We start from the raw sequence: 14,274 nt of genomic DNA on the forward strand, positions 1-14,274 counted from the left end.
GAGTCAAAGATTGACCAGGTTCACTAATACAACATAATTTATTTCAACATAATAATAATAATAATAATAAAAGCCTTTATTCGCTGACCTTTTACATTTTGACTTATAATTAATACAATTTTTTAAATTCAACTAAAAATAAAATAAAATATAATTTTAGCAACCACTTTGTAGGTCAGGTTGTCCTGCGACATAGGCCTCCCCCGCTTTTTTCCACTCATCTCTGTCTCGAGCTAACCTCCTCCACCCTTTTGGTAAATCATCCTCCCATCTTTTGATTTGACGTCCTTGACGTCTTTTTCCGTTTCGAGGATACCACTCCATTACATCCTTTGTCCATTTTCCTTTATCTGTCCTTATTATATGACCTGCCCAATTCCATTTCAGTTTTCTTATTTTCTAAAACAGATGAATGTTTACATGTACAAATTACATAAAAAAACTAATTTGTTTATGTAATTTGTACATGTAAACATTCATCTGTATTTATATTACTAAAGATCTAGCTTAAGGTATAAACTGTAGCACTTTTGTATAATAATAAATAAATAAATAAATAAATAAATATTATAGGTTCGTTAGTATAACAATTTATTTCAACATAACATACTTATAAACAATATAATCAAACAAAACAAGTCATATCTTGCAGCAGCCCTTCACACACTGTCTGCCCCCCCGTCTCAAGAGTAAGGTGGGAGTAGAATAGGATAGGGGTAGGGAATGAACTTATCACCCTTCCCTTAAGTGTAGGGTACGGCAGGGGGTAAGGTAAGGATTGAGTTGGGTATTTGTATGGGTACTTTGGTGGGTCGTCGTCATCAACCCATATTCGGCTCACTGCTGAGCTCGAGTCTCCTCTCAGAATGAGAGGGGTTAGGCCAATAGTCCACCACGCTGGCCCAATGCGGATTGGCAGATTTCACACACGCAGAGAATTAAGAAAATTCACAGGTATGCAGGTTTCCTCGCGATGTTTTCCTTCACCTTTGAGACACATATATACATATAGATATTTCATTTCTTAAAATGCACACAACTGCCCAAACAATTGGAGATGCATGCCCCGGATCGGATTCGAACCCACACGCTCCGGAATCGGAGGCAGAGGTCATGTCCACTGGGCTATAGGATAGGGATAGGAAATGAGTCAAAGCGAAGTTTAATATAACATAATTTATTTCAACATAACAAACTTATAAACAATACAAACAAAACAACTTATATCTTGCAGCAGCCCGTCGCACACTGTCTGCTCTCGCTAGTCCGGCCCACACCCTCGCTAGTCCGGCCCTTGCCCGCGAGCGGCCGGTCGCGCTCGTCCCACACCACGACGCCGTCGCACGCACATATACGCTTCGGGTTCTGGAATACACCCGCAGATCGAGCTATAATCCCGCATGCCACACTGAAAAATTCATTATCTTTTAACTTGACTTGACATTACTTCACAAAATTATTAACAATTAGCGGACGCCCGCGACTTCGTCTGCGTGAAACCCTACTACTACGTCTATCCCTACTCTACCCCTAACCTACCCCTACCCTGCCACTACCCTACCACGCGACGGCGACGGAAGCTTAACTAGTAACTTCTCCAGTTTTCCCAACATGTCCCTTCACTGCTCAGCTCCTATTGATCGTAGCGTGAAGATAAGCTGCCCAGGAGTATGAAGAATAATTGTACCAAGTTTGGTTAAAATCCATCGAGTAGTTTTTGTTTCTATAAAGAACATACAGACAGACAGACAAAAATTTTACTGATTGCATTTTTGGCATCAGTATCGATCACTAATCACCCCCTGATAGTTATTTTGGAAATATATTTCATGTACAGAATTGACCTCTCTACAGATTTATTATAAGTATAGATGAGACTGACACCTCAATTTTATTAAAAATTAGCATCAATTGCAAAGTACCCATTCGCTCAGTCCGCAAATATCTACAAAGTATTTCCTCTTTGACTATTTAGACTATGGACCTGTTTCGCACCCAAATTCACCAACAAAAAAAGTCATTTTTTGAGAGAGACGAGGTAAACTCTGTCGGAGTATAAGGGGTTTGACATCAGAAGCGGTTGTCTGCAAAACACAGTATTGAATGAAAGTCTGAGAATGACCTTGAGTGGAGTCACGCACTTGTGAACGTCGTGTGTAGGGTTAAAGGATCCTTTGACTGTTAACAAACACTCCCCATTTCCACTCAAGTCACTCTCCCCGCCTATCCCAAGTAACCCGTAAAGAATGACACAACAAGAGATGTGGACGGCTCGAACGCCACGAGCACACTGAAGCCGTCCGTACCGCAAGTCGTTGCAACGCGGCGATAACAACTCACATTTAAAACAAACAATAAAAAAACCATACGCGTCGAATTGAATTTTTTTTTTAATTCGGTTAAAAATATCCCAAATATTCGATTTTGAATTTTTTTTCCTTTACAAGTCAGTCCTTGACTACAATCTCACCTGATCGTAAGTGATGATGCAGTCTAAGATGGAAGCGGGCTAACTTGTTAGGAGGAGGATGAAAATCCACACCCCTTTCGGCTTCTACACGACATCGTACCGGAACGCTAAATCGCTTGGCGGTAGGGTGGTAACCACGGCCGAAGCCTTCCAGCAGACCTGGACCAATTAAGAAAACCTCAATCGGCCCAGAACTGGATCGAACCCACGACCTCCGTCTCGTAAATTCATACGCCACGGAGGCCGAAAATGAAAATACTTACGCTTTCCCAGAGTCTCCGTCAATTTTCGAGGCCGGACTCGAACCCACACCCAAGTCATCCGCGCGCTCGGTGACTGCTATCGACCGGCCCACTATTTCATGTATCTGTATCAAATATACAAAAAAAAATTCAAGGGATTCATTTTTCATACAATGCTGGACTTCAAAAATTTGACGAATAAACCGTAACAGAGTCAAAAATAGTACCATTTATTAAATTAAACTAGCACCGCCTTCAAAGTGATCAAAATGTAGCAGATACGATGTTATTTTTCGCTGTTTAATTTATTTTTGTGATTTGAAGTCGGTTGAATTTAATAATAATAATAATAAATAAATATACTTAAACTCATAGTTTAGGAGAAAAATGCAATCCAAAAACTCTTTGAGTTTCTGAGCCACCCCAAGGGGGGGAGGCGGTCGATGTACTCAAGTTAAGCTTGTTGGGCCATTAATAAACTCCCTACCGATGGTTTAGAAAATCTCGAGTTATGTAATAGGGATGATGACAGTTTTTTAAATTATATATAAATCAAGAGTATAATAATAATAATAATAATAATAATAATAATAATAATAAAGCCTTTTATTTTCTCTTCTTCACAATATTTTACAATTCATTTAACTTAAAGTAGGTATTCATTGTTATTATTAATCAGTCACAATTTTTAAAACAACACATTACATAATTATTCCGTTAGATAATCATAATCCATGCATTTTCATAATCATAAAGAATATTTAATTAATATTAACAAAAGTAATTATTACAATTTTAAAACAATAAATCTAAAATTACACATGTTTCCTATTCTTATTCCGTGCATATACCTAGTCATTTAACATAATTATAATCTAATCTAATCATTTATTCTAATGCATACATTTTTTATCTAAAATATATAATTTATTCAATACATTTAGTCATTTAACATACTTAATCATAATCACACATAGTCATTTAAGTCAAAAAATATATTTAATACCATTATGAGTAAATTTTCATTTTGTCTTTTTGTTTTTTTTTTTTAGCAATTTAATTTATTATTATTAGATTATGTCATATTATTTCTTTCTTATTCTTTAATTTCCAAAATTATGTTAGGTTGAAGATGAGAACCCTCTCGGGTGTAGGCCTCCTCCAAAACAGACCATTTTTTTCTATCTTTTGCAGACTCTTGCCAGTCTTTACCAGCGATGGCTGCTATATCATCAGCCCATCTAGACACCGGTCTGCCGCTTCTCCTCTTGCCCTGCGGCCCTTTCCATGTAGTAACCTTATGAGTCCATCTGTTATCTTGTTGTCTAGCCACATGTCCAGCCCACTTCCATTTTAATGATTGTGCTTGTTTAAGAAAATCTAGCGTTTTCGTTTCAGCTCTTATGTCTGATGCTTTGATTTTTTGACATTTTTTAATGCATAAGAGGCTGCGTTCCATTGCTCGTTGGCACACTATTATTTTAGTTTTTACACTTTTTGTGAAAATCCATGTTTGTGCACCGTATGTTAGGCATGGGAGAACGCAGGAGTCCATTGCTGTCTTTTTGAGGCTTACTGGCAGTTGGCTTTTAAAAATTTCTTTCAGCGACCAGTATCTGTTCCAAGCAATTGTTATTCTCCTGTTTACCTCCTCTACATTAGAGTATGGGTTAAAAGATATCTGCTTCCCAAGGTAAACATACTTCTCTACATAATCTAAGATTTTATTGTCAATATATATGGGAAGGGTGTGAGCGTTTGTCATTAGTTTTGTTTTCTCTTCATTTATATCCAGCCCAACATTTTGACTAGCCTTATGTAGAGTTTCTAACAAATAAATCAAGAGTATGCTAATAGTAAAGCAATTTTGTAAAAGTAACAGGGTATCTGCGATCATTACTTTCGGAGCTACAGGGATTTAAAGGGTCAGATTTGCGGCGCTGCCGCGGATCACTGAAAAACGATCCATACAAAATGGCTCGAACTAATGACGTCGTAGGTACATAATGATCGTTAGATTTGTATGTGCGTTCAAACAAAATTACTAATATCTTTGTTATTTGCTCATTTATGTTTATAGTTCAAATATTAGAACATGTCACATTTTATATAAGGAAGCTATAACTTTTTACTTACTTTCAATATATTATCCACAATTCTAAAGGTAGCTCTGCCTTCTTCATCAGCGACTATGTTGCCCAGGTCACCCGCGTGTCGCCTGTCCGCGGGGTCGTTTGGACCCCCGTGGGGTGCGTTGTAGGGGTTGTAATGCTCCCCTATAGACTCGCAACCCTGAAGCAAGGGATAGATAAATATAGACTCTGTTATGATTGATCATTAGCTTAATTTTTCTGCGGGGTCGTTTGGACCCCATGGGGAGCGTTGTAGGGGTTGTAATTCTCCCCTATAGACTCGCAACCCTGAAGTAAGGGATAGATAAATATAGACTCTATTATGATTGATTATTAGCTTAATTTGTCCACGGGGTTCTTTGGACCCCCGTTACACTAAAAATGGCCCTTTACGCTTTAACATAGTGTAGGAAATAGTAGTCTGAGATGGATGTGACGTCGAATCTCGTGTTGGCTTGTGCCGAAACGAGTAGGGAGTTAGAGAGGGGTAGCCATCAGGAGAAAACGACTGGCGATATAAAGCGCTCGCCGCACAGTCTAGCTCATTCTTGTCATGTCGTTCGATCATTCACCTTTTGTTGGATAAACCTTAATGGGGGATTTTGGGATAGCCCTCCTGAATGACTTGAGTGGAAAAGGGGAGTGTTAGTTAACTGTCAAGGACTTCCTTAACCCTACATACAAAGATCACAAGTGCGTGACTCCACTCAAGGTCATTCTCTTCCTTTCTAGGGTATTATTTTGGTTATAGTTTGAATTGTTAATTAAGTTGTCCTGACAAATGTTGTGAATCATAACCTTTGTTCAACATTGGTTTTTTTTATTTTTGTAATTTACTTCTGAGTCTGCTTAAAATAGAGCAATTAAATATGGAGTTGCATTACACGCTGCTGTCTCCCACCAGCGGCCCAGCGCTGGACTGCTGGAACCTGACCACGCCCAACACCTTCGTTTGAGCACTCACCATGCTAAGGTCACCCGTGTGTCACACGCGCACGCTGCCGTCTCCCACCAGCGGCCCAGCGCTGGACTGCTGGAACCTGACCACGCCCAACACCTTCGTTTGAGCACTCACCATGCTAAGGTCACCCGTGTGTCACACGCGCACGCTGCCGTCTCCCACCAGCGGCCCAGCGCTGGACTGCTGGAACCTGACCACGCCCAACACCTTCGTTTGAGCACTCACCATGCTAAGGTCGCCCGTGTGTCGCACGCGCACGCTGCCGTCTCCCACCAGTGGCCCAGCGCTGGACTGCTGGAACCTGACCACGCCCAACACCTTCGTTTGAGCACTCACCATGCTAAGGTCGCCCGTGTGTCGCACGTGCAAGCCGTGCGCTCCAGGCGCCAGCCCGTGCACGCTGCCGTCTTCCACCAGCGGCCCAGCGCTGGACTGCTGGAACCTGACCACGCCCAACACCTTCGTTTGAGCACTCACCATGCTAAGGTCACCCGTGTGTCACACGCGCACGCTGCCGTCTCCCACCAACGGCCCAGCGCTGGACTGCTGGAACCTGACCACGCCCAACACCTTCGTTTGAGCACTCACCATGCTAAGGTCGCCCGTGTGTCGCACGCGCACGCTGCCGTCTCCCACCAGCGGCCCAGCGCTGGACTGCTGGAACCTGACTACGCCCAACACCTTCGTTTGAGCACTCACCATGCTAAGGTCGCCCGTGTGTCGCACGTGCAAGCCGTGCGCTCCAGGCGCCAGCCCGTGCACGCTGCCGTCTTCCACCAGCGGCCCAGCGCTGGACTGCTGGAACCTGACCACGTCCAACACCTTCGTCTGAGCACTCACCATGCTAAGGTCGCCCGTGTGTCGCACGTGCACGCTGCCGTCTCCCACCAGCGGCCCAGCGCTGGACTGCTGGGACCTGACCACGCCCAACACCTTCGTCTGAGCACTCACCATGCTAAGGTCGCCTGTCTCACACGCGCACGCTGCCGTCTCCCACCAGCGGCCCAGCGCTGGACTGCTGGAACCTGACCACGCCCAACACCTTCTTCTGAGCACTCACCATGCTAAGGTCGCCTGTGTGTCACACGCGCACGCTGCCGTCTCCCACCAGCGGCCCAGCGCTGAACTGCTGGAACCTGACCACGCCCAACACCTTCGTCTGAGCACTCACCATGCTAAGGTCGCCCGTGTGTCGCACGTGCAAGCCGTGCGCTCCAGGCGCCAGCCCGTGAACGCTGCCGTCTCCCACCAGCGGCCCAGCGCTGGACTGCTGGAACCTGATCACGCCCAACACCTTGCTCTTGCAGCACGACTGGGACGATATCATGGCGACCGCTGATTGGCTCTCTGAAAGTTTCATTTATTTAGGGTCGATAAGAAAAACAAAAAAAAAGGAAAGTAAATTAAACACAGACAGAGAATTAAGAACTAATTGTTATGCTGGCGGCTGACGGTCAATTATTCTCACGTTTCTGCAGCACCCACGACTAAAATTGATTGTGTGTTGGCTCGTATTGTCAAAAACATATTTAAAAACTAAAATTTTCATGTAATCAATTTTTTAGTCTAGTAGAACAATAATGAAGTACATAAGACCATTTAAAAAAAAGTGTCAACTAGCCTATTACCTCCAAACCCCTGCAAGACGGCTCTCTTCCCCGACGTCTTCTGCACCATATCCAACACTACAGAACTGGGTAACGTTGTCTCCACCACCACTGCACCGTCTTTGTATATAGCCTGACAATTAAATAAGAACACACATCAATACACTACTAGGTCTATATTTCGGTCAATATATATACAATGTGGCAATACTGCCAGCCTTCTGGACTCTTTACTAATGAACATAGATTTGGATTAATTCTACTTTACACTTTGCTTACCTGAGTAACACCATCTTGAGATTTGAGATGGACAAGTGTTTTCTCTACCAATTGCGAGTCACCTTGACCACTAAAATCCACTAGAACTTCCAGCTAAAAACAGATTATTATACTGATAAGTATCTTAATATATATAAACAAACTAAGCGAATAGTACTTGCAGAGCTTACTGTGCCGTGGGAGACTAACATTGCAATGGACCACAGTATAAAAGTGATTAAATATTATGACCTAACAAATAAACTAACTAAAAATGGCTATGTAGTTAGTCTGTACACCATAGAAGTGGGTGCGAGAGGATTACCAGCAAAATCTCTCTATAACTTGCTTAAAGACCTTGGCCTCTCTAGAAGTGCAGCTAGTTCTATATTAGAACGAGTATCCAAAGCTGCTCTAATAGGATTCTACCAAATTTGGTGACAGGGAGAACAACACGAGCAGAGAACAAGGAGTGTTGATCGATCGTCAAGGAATTCCTTAACCCTACATCCAGTAGTCACAAGTTCAGGACTCTGCTCGGAGTTCTTCTCTCTACCACGCGATGGACCCGGCACCCGCACGGTGTATCCATGGAATGCTAAGATATTTGTCTCATATGTAATAAATAAATACAATAATACTTACACAATACACACATCACTACTTAGCCACAAAGTAAGCATATAGCCGTGTTATAAGTACTAAATACTAAGATAGCAGATTTTATCATATATTTACTACATATAAATACATATAATTGTGGACAATGTATAAATATACCCAGACACAGGAAAACACCCATGCACTTAATAGAATAGGGTAGCTGACTCATATCAAATTGAATTTAAACAATATTAATTTCAGGTACATGGAATAAGGGTCCAAAATAAATCAATATAAATTTATAAAAGTTAATTTAAATATCACAAATCTTTTTTAAATTTTCCAAGCGTCAAAAATGCTGTCATTTATTTTGTGACATCACTAACACTTGATGTACTAAACGTCAAACTAATTCTTCCTTTCACTGCTCTGCTCCTATTGATCATAGCATGATTTAAAGTATACTATAACCTGCCCAGGAGTATGAGGAATAATTGTACCAAGTTTTATTAAAATCCGCCGAGAAGTTTTTGTTTCTATAACGAACATACAGACAGACAGACATAAATTTTACTGATTGCATTTTTGGCATCAGTATCGATCACTAATCACCCCCTGATAGTTATTATGGAAATATACTTAGAGGCACAATTATCGCGAGTATATAGAAGTGGGCAGATAATTGTGCCTCTGAGTATATATTTCGTGTACAGAATTGACCTCTTAAATATATATTATAAGCATATTAATCAAATTTATTGTCATTAATCTAGGATTAAGTTTAATTATTAAAATTATTGTTAAGTATAAAATGACTATGGATATAAAACCTCATTTTTAATTTCTTTGATTATCAATCCAAAATCTACCCTGAAATATATGTATTTAAACAGCAAAATCCCGTAAACATGTATGTCTATCTATGTGTAAATAACAAAAACTCGTAAATAAAAACAAAAATGCATGTTCTTACAATTTAAATTTCTACTACAATCCCAAAAATCCAGCCGACCGGCACCAAACCCAGCTACCCGTGCAGCGATAGTCATCAATTAATTATCACCTCAACTAATTAACAATAAATGCTTAATCATGTTTTTCAATCTCTTTCTCAACGCGCAAAACAAAACATTACAAACTTATACACATTACAGACTTACCTTAGATGTAATCATGGTTTCTTATAAATAAATCACTAGGAATTGTTTAATTTTAAGCTTAAATTATACTAGTTTTACGAGCGCGTAATTTTCTAGAACTTTAGTAAAATATTATTGTTTTTATTTGCGGTTCGGTTCCGACCTTCTTGCGATGTTATGACATTCGATGTCAAAGTGTCAAACCAAAATCAATGTCGCCTTATCAAATGACAACTGACATTGACATGTAATCTTAGACCATTTATTCCTTTATGCATGTAATTATTACATTTCTGAACGACTGAGAAAAATTTATCCTCCGAGATAACAAAACGGTCTTATAGATGTAATTAACCATAGAATTGTACTTGTACCGACTCGTAAATCTATGTAATTAACACTCTAGTTTAATGTATCGTATTTTTGCTACGGAAGTTTATAATACAGTGTACAGAGTTATTTGTAATAAAGACAGCTCCGTAAATATATTATGGCAGGGGAGCCGAAGAGGGGATTTTTTCAATTACTCGAGCGCGGCAGATAAACATAAGGGACTATACCTTGCACGTTGTTGAGTACCTCCACCAAGTATGAGCCCATAATATTGGTGGAACACTTAGGACAATAAAAAAAAACTAACTCGAACTGCTTCGTCCGTCAGCACGTCAGAATATGATGAGGTAGGTGCGTTGATAGCTCATAAGATGTGCATTTAGAAAATCTGACGATTTGAGCGTAACATAATGGAATGAGAGGGTTCCAAAGTTACAAAATAAAACCCTTATATTTCTGTTATTGAGCCACGAGCGGTTAATTTTTTACTTATTTTGAGTGAATTATTCTCCTGAATAATCGCTCATGTTTTCTGACGATTTCAGTATGCCAAAGTAATAAAAATTGTTTTTAAAGTCTGTTTTTTTCCACCGTGAAAATCGAAAAAAATTATATACCTACTTAACTTATTTATTCTTCCAATCATTTAGTCTACCAAATGGAATCGTTCCCCATGACGCTTTAGCTACTGCAAATTTAGCATCTCGGGATCCCCTACATTAACACCACAGACATATTTAATCAGAAATAGGTACATTGTTGTGATTCCAAGAAGAAAGGTTATGGGTAATATTAATATGGTAGGAATTTGGCGGGTCAATGGTATGGTAGGAATTACAACAATGAAACATCGATTCTATAGCAACAGTTTTTATAAACGTGTTAGATCATTGATTCTTGATCTTTGACAGAGGTGTAACGGTTTACGAGGCAGGTCCTTTCTTTTTAATGGTCTAAGGTAGCAATCACATGTAAGTAGCCCTCTTGAGGTTGAGGCTTGAGGTTTTCTTAATTGGTCCAGGTCTGGCTGGTGGGAGGCTTCGGCCGTAGCTAGTTACTACCGTACCGGCAAGACGTACCGCCAAGCTATACAGCGTTCCGGTACAATGTCGTGTAGAAACCGAAGGGGGTGTTGATTTCATCCCATTCTTAACAAGTATAACTGCTTTCATCTTATATTGCATCATCACTTATCATCAGGTGAGATTGTAGTCATGGTCTTGTAGTGAATAAAAAAAACCTATGCTGCGGGACAACATACACTATTTAGACAGTCGATCTGCAAGAGTTAACTCCATTAGTGCGTCGGAGCTGACACACACTTTTTATCTTATTACTAGCCGACGCCCGCGACTTCGTCCGCATGAAATCGATGTATACTTTCAACTACCCCTATCCTGCCCCTACCCTACCCCTAGCCCACCCCTACCCCTACCCTACTTCTACCTACCCCTACCCTACTTTTCTGGTTGATTTTTTACACCTTGTGTCCGAAAAACCCAAATATCTTACGGAACCCTATTTTTTTCCAAAATAATATTTAGCCTATGTTACTTGTGGATAATGTAGCTTTCGAATGATGAAAGAATTTTTAAAATCGGTCCAGTAGTTTTTAAGCCTATTCATTACAATCAAACATACAAACAAAGTTTTCCTCTTTATAATATTAGTATAGATTTCTTTCCGTAGCTTAAAATAGTTTGCCTACGACTACTAGTTTATAAAGGAACTTAAAATGAAACATCTTCACAATACAAAGAATTTTATTTTATTACCATAATTAAACTTTATTAATCATAAATAATATAAAAACACACTTAATCGTACAGCCGAATGACCTCCTCCTTTTTGGAAATCGGTTAAAAAGTATCTAATATCACTGCTAGTTATAGTAAAAAAAAAAGTTAAAAAGCTTATTAACATCTGATTTAAAATTCCGTATTACTTATTAAAACTTATCCTAATTATGATTTTAATTTTTTTATGATTAATTAAAAAAAATAAAAAATACATACTTACCTAGGCTAGCACACCTATTTTATAAATTCAACAAGGTAAATAATTAAATTTACATACAAAATTACATTAGAAGCGTAATTAAATACAATAATCTTATCATTCCGTTTTTTTATTATTTTATTAAACCATAGCGTCTGTAATTATCTCAGACGAATCACAACCAACAAAATTGAATCGTTTTTTGAAGGGGACTAGGTATAGACGAGGTAAAGTCATACATCAAAAATATTCAATACCAAATCTAGCCGTGCGGAGGGCGTAGGTTCGGATGAATTTTCTAGGCAAGCGCGCTCCAACCTAGACCCTCATCGTTGCTTTCCACCAGGCATGATTGTAGTCAAGCGCAACTCTATTTAAAAAAAATAAAAAATAAAAAAAAAATCCGGTCCGGCGCATGCACCTTCAACTTTTCAATTGTGTTCATTTTCAGAAATTAAATATCACATGTCTCTAACGGGGAAGGAAAAACATCGTGAGGAAACCTGCTTATCAGAGAATTTTCTTAATTCTCTGCGTGTGTGAAGTCTGCCAATCCGCATTGGGCCAGCGTGGTGGACTATTGGCCTAACCCCTCTCATTCTGAGAGGAGACTTTTGCTCAGCAGTGAGCCGAATAAGGGTGGATAATGATGAAATATATCCCAATATATCCTGTATCCTTACACTACACATAATTATTAATTTTATTTTTTGTAATTTAATTAAAAATTATTATAAACTATGGGATCAAAATACTTAAAACTTTAGTTTTTATGTTGCATATCTAAGATATGCAGCATAAAACCCAAAGTTTTGAGTTAATGGCGATTATTTCAGCTTAAGATTCGTCGCATGTCATGGGCTCGTCAGATTGAATCGGTCGATCTTCACTGCGTCCAACAGCCGGATTTGGTGACATCGATCGGACTCTCTGAAAGATAATTTGGATTAATTAATTTAAAAATCGACCTTGTCCAATTATTATTCTTCATAATCATCCGATCTTCATCAGATCACTTGTAAAATGGAACGCCTGAAAGGACTAGTATCTAGAGCTGTAATTCAATAAAAAAAAAACATACATACAGCCGCACGTAGAAGTGTAGAACGGAACCTCCTCCTTTTTGGAAGTCGGTTAAAAACAAAGGTAATGATAAATTATAGTATTGTTCAGTTAACATGGGTATGATAGTTGGTTTCACTCTTGAAAGTTTGCTGCGATTCATGTTAATAGTACGTATAATGAACGTCTTATGGCAACTGTCACCGTACCAATAATAACTGAAAAACCTTGTACCGAATCGTAAATCTATGTGAAAAACACTATATAAAATGTCCTCGCCTCTCTTATTTCTAAAAGACTAGTATCCAGGGCCGTAATAAAAAATAAAAAAAAAAGTTAATAGCTGAGGACTTAAGCCTAGTTCGGACTACTTTAGTAGGTATTTTAGTCGAGTTGGACAATGTTTGGATTTACCGCCCAAATGTTGTTCGTACTCGACTAAAATACTCAAGTATTAATTGATTATGAAACACAGCTAAAACTCAAAAATTAGGATCGTGCCGCGATGCAAGAACCAGCTCATGACTAAGGACCCGTATGGGTTCGAAACTAGTCGGGCATACTCCGACCTAATCACGTGAGTTTTAGCCGTGTTTCATAATCAATTAATATAAATAACACTCACGATAGTTTAAATTCTAAAATACTTAAGTAGTTTGTAGGGCCTAATAGAGCACTTAATTATTCCAAGTCAAAGGGTTAGAGGTTATAATAATAATTTATTTATTCATCAGAAAGCAGGTTTACAAAGATTACTTAAATATAATAAGACCCTGATGCTTTCTACCATAATAATTTGGTGTATGAAAAATTTAAATAGACTATGTATAATCCTAATTTAAAAGCAAACAAATAAAAAAGAAAACATACCTATGTAATAGCTTATACAATTTAACATTTTAAGATTCATATGACAAATCTAACTCAAAACTACTGTGACAAATAAAATAAAATAATAGTCATAATGTATACTGTCAAAATTATTAAACCATGTTAAATTTAGTGCAAAGTCAAGTAATTATTACCAGTTAAATGTTCAATTCAATTCTTTTTTATGGCTTTCATTCGTGCCAACTGGGCACTGTTTATCTCGCCAGTGTCGAATAGATGGAGGAGGCACGATGGAGATTGTTCGGTGAAGGCTGACAAATTTAATTTTGAGAATCTATTATATTATATCTATAATATTAAATGATATTATTTTGTTAGTTCTTAACCTAAAACAACACAAATAACATATATTAATAAACAAAATATATAAACAATATTACAATTTGATCTTATTACATTCTACATATTTACATAAAAATCTACAATATGGACTAAACACAAACATTAACAAACATTTAACACTTAAAGGACGAGGGACTTTTGGGGGAAGAACGTCATAGAGAGGATGATTAAAATGTCAATTAAAATTATGTCAAACACACATGTCAATTAAAATTATGTCAAAATAGTTGAGATTC

The 14,274-nt window shown here is 38.6% G+C and overlaps 1 protein-coding gene and 1 long non-coding RNA gene across 2 annotated transcripts in view; both read right to left on the reverse strand.

Moving 5' to 3' along the window:
- Positions 1 to 1,161: 1,161 nt before the first annotated feature.
- Positions 1,162 to 14,274, reverse strand: part of LOC112058522 (uncharacterized) — a 43,754-nt gene continuing 30,641 nt past the window's right edge. The window contains exons 13-18 of the mRNA XM_052890039.1: positions 7,692 to 7,784; positions 7,434 to 7,545; positions 6,977 to 7,152; positions 4,849 to 5,004; positions 2,734 to 2,837; positions 1,162 to 1,408 (exon numbers count right to left, since the gene is read on the reverse strand). Of these exons, the coding sequence (XP_052745999.1) occupies positions 1,222 to 1,408; positions 2,734 to 2,837; positions 4,849 to 5,004; positions 6,977 to 7,152; positions 7,434 to 7,545; positions 7,692 to 7,784 (828 nt within the window). The 3' untranslated portion in view covers positions 1,162 to 1,221. The remainder of the gene's footprint in view (positions 1,409 to 2,733; positions 2,838 to 4,848; positions 5,005 to 6,976; positions 7,153 to 7,433; positions 7,546 to 7,691; positions 7,785 to 14,274) is intronic.
- Positions 11,495 to 14,272, reverse strand: LOC128199665 (uncharacterized). Its single transcript, XR_008252218.1, has 2 exons — positions 13,831 to 14,272; positions 11,495 to 12,673 (listed from the first exon to the last, which is right to left on the reverse strand). It is a non-coding gene; the product is annotated as an uncharacterized LOC128199665 (long non-coding RNA).

This window comes from Bicyclus anynana, chromosome 27, assembly GCF_947172395.1.
Source record: "Bicyclus anynana chromosome 27, ilBicAnyn1.1, whole genome shotgun sequence".
NCBI classification, from domain to species: domain Eukaryota; kingdom Metazoa; phylum Arthropoda; class Insecta; order Lepidoptera; family Nymphalidae; genus Bicyclus; species Bicyclus anynana.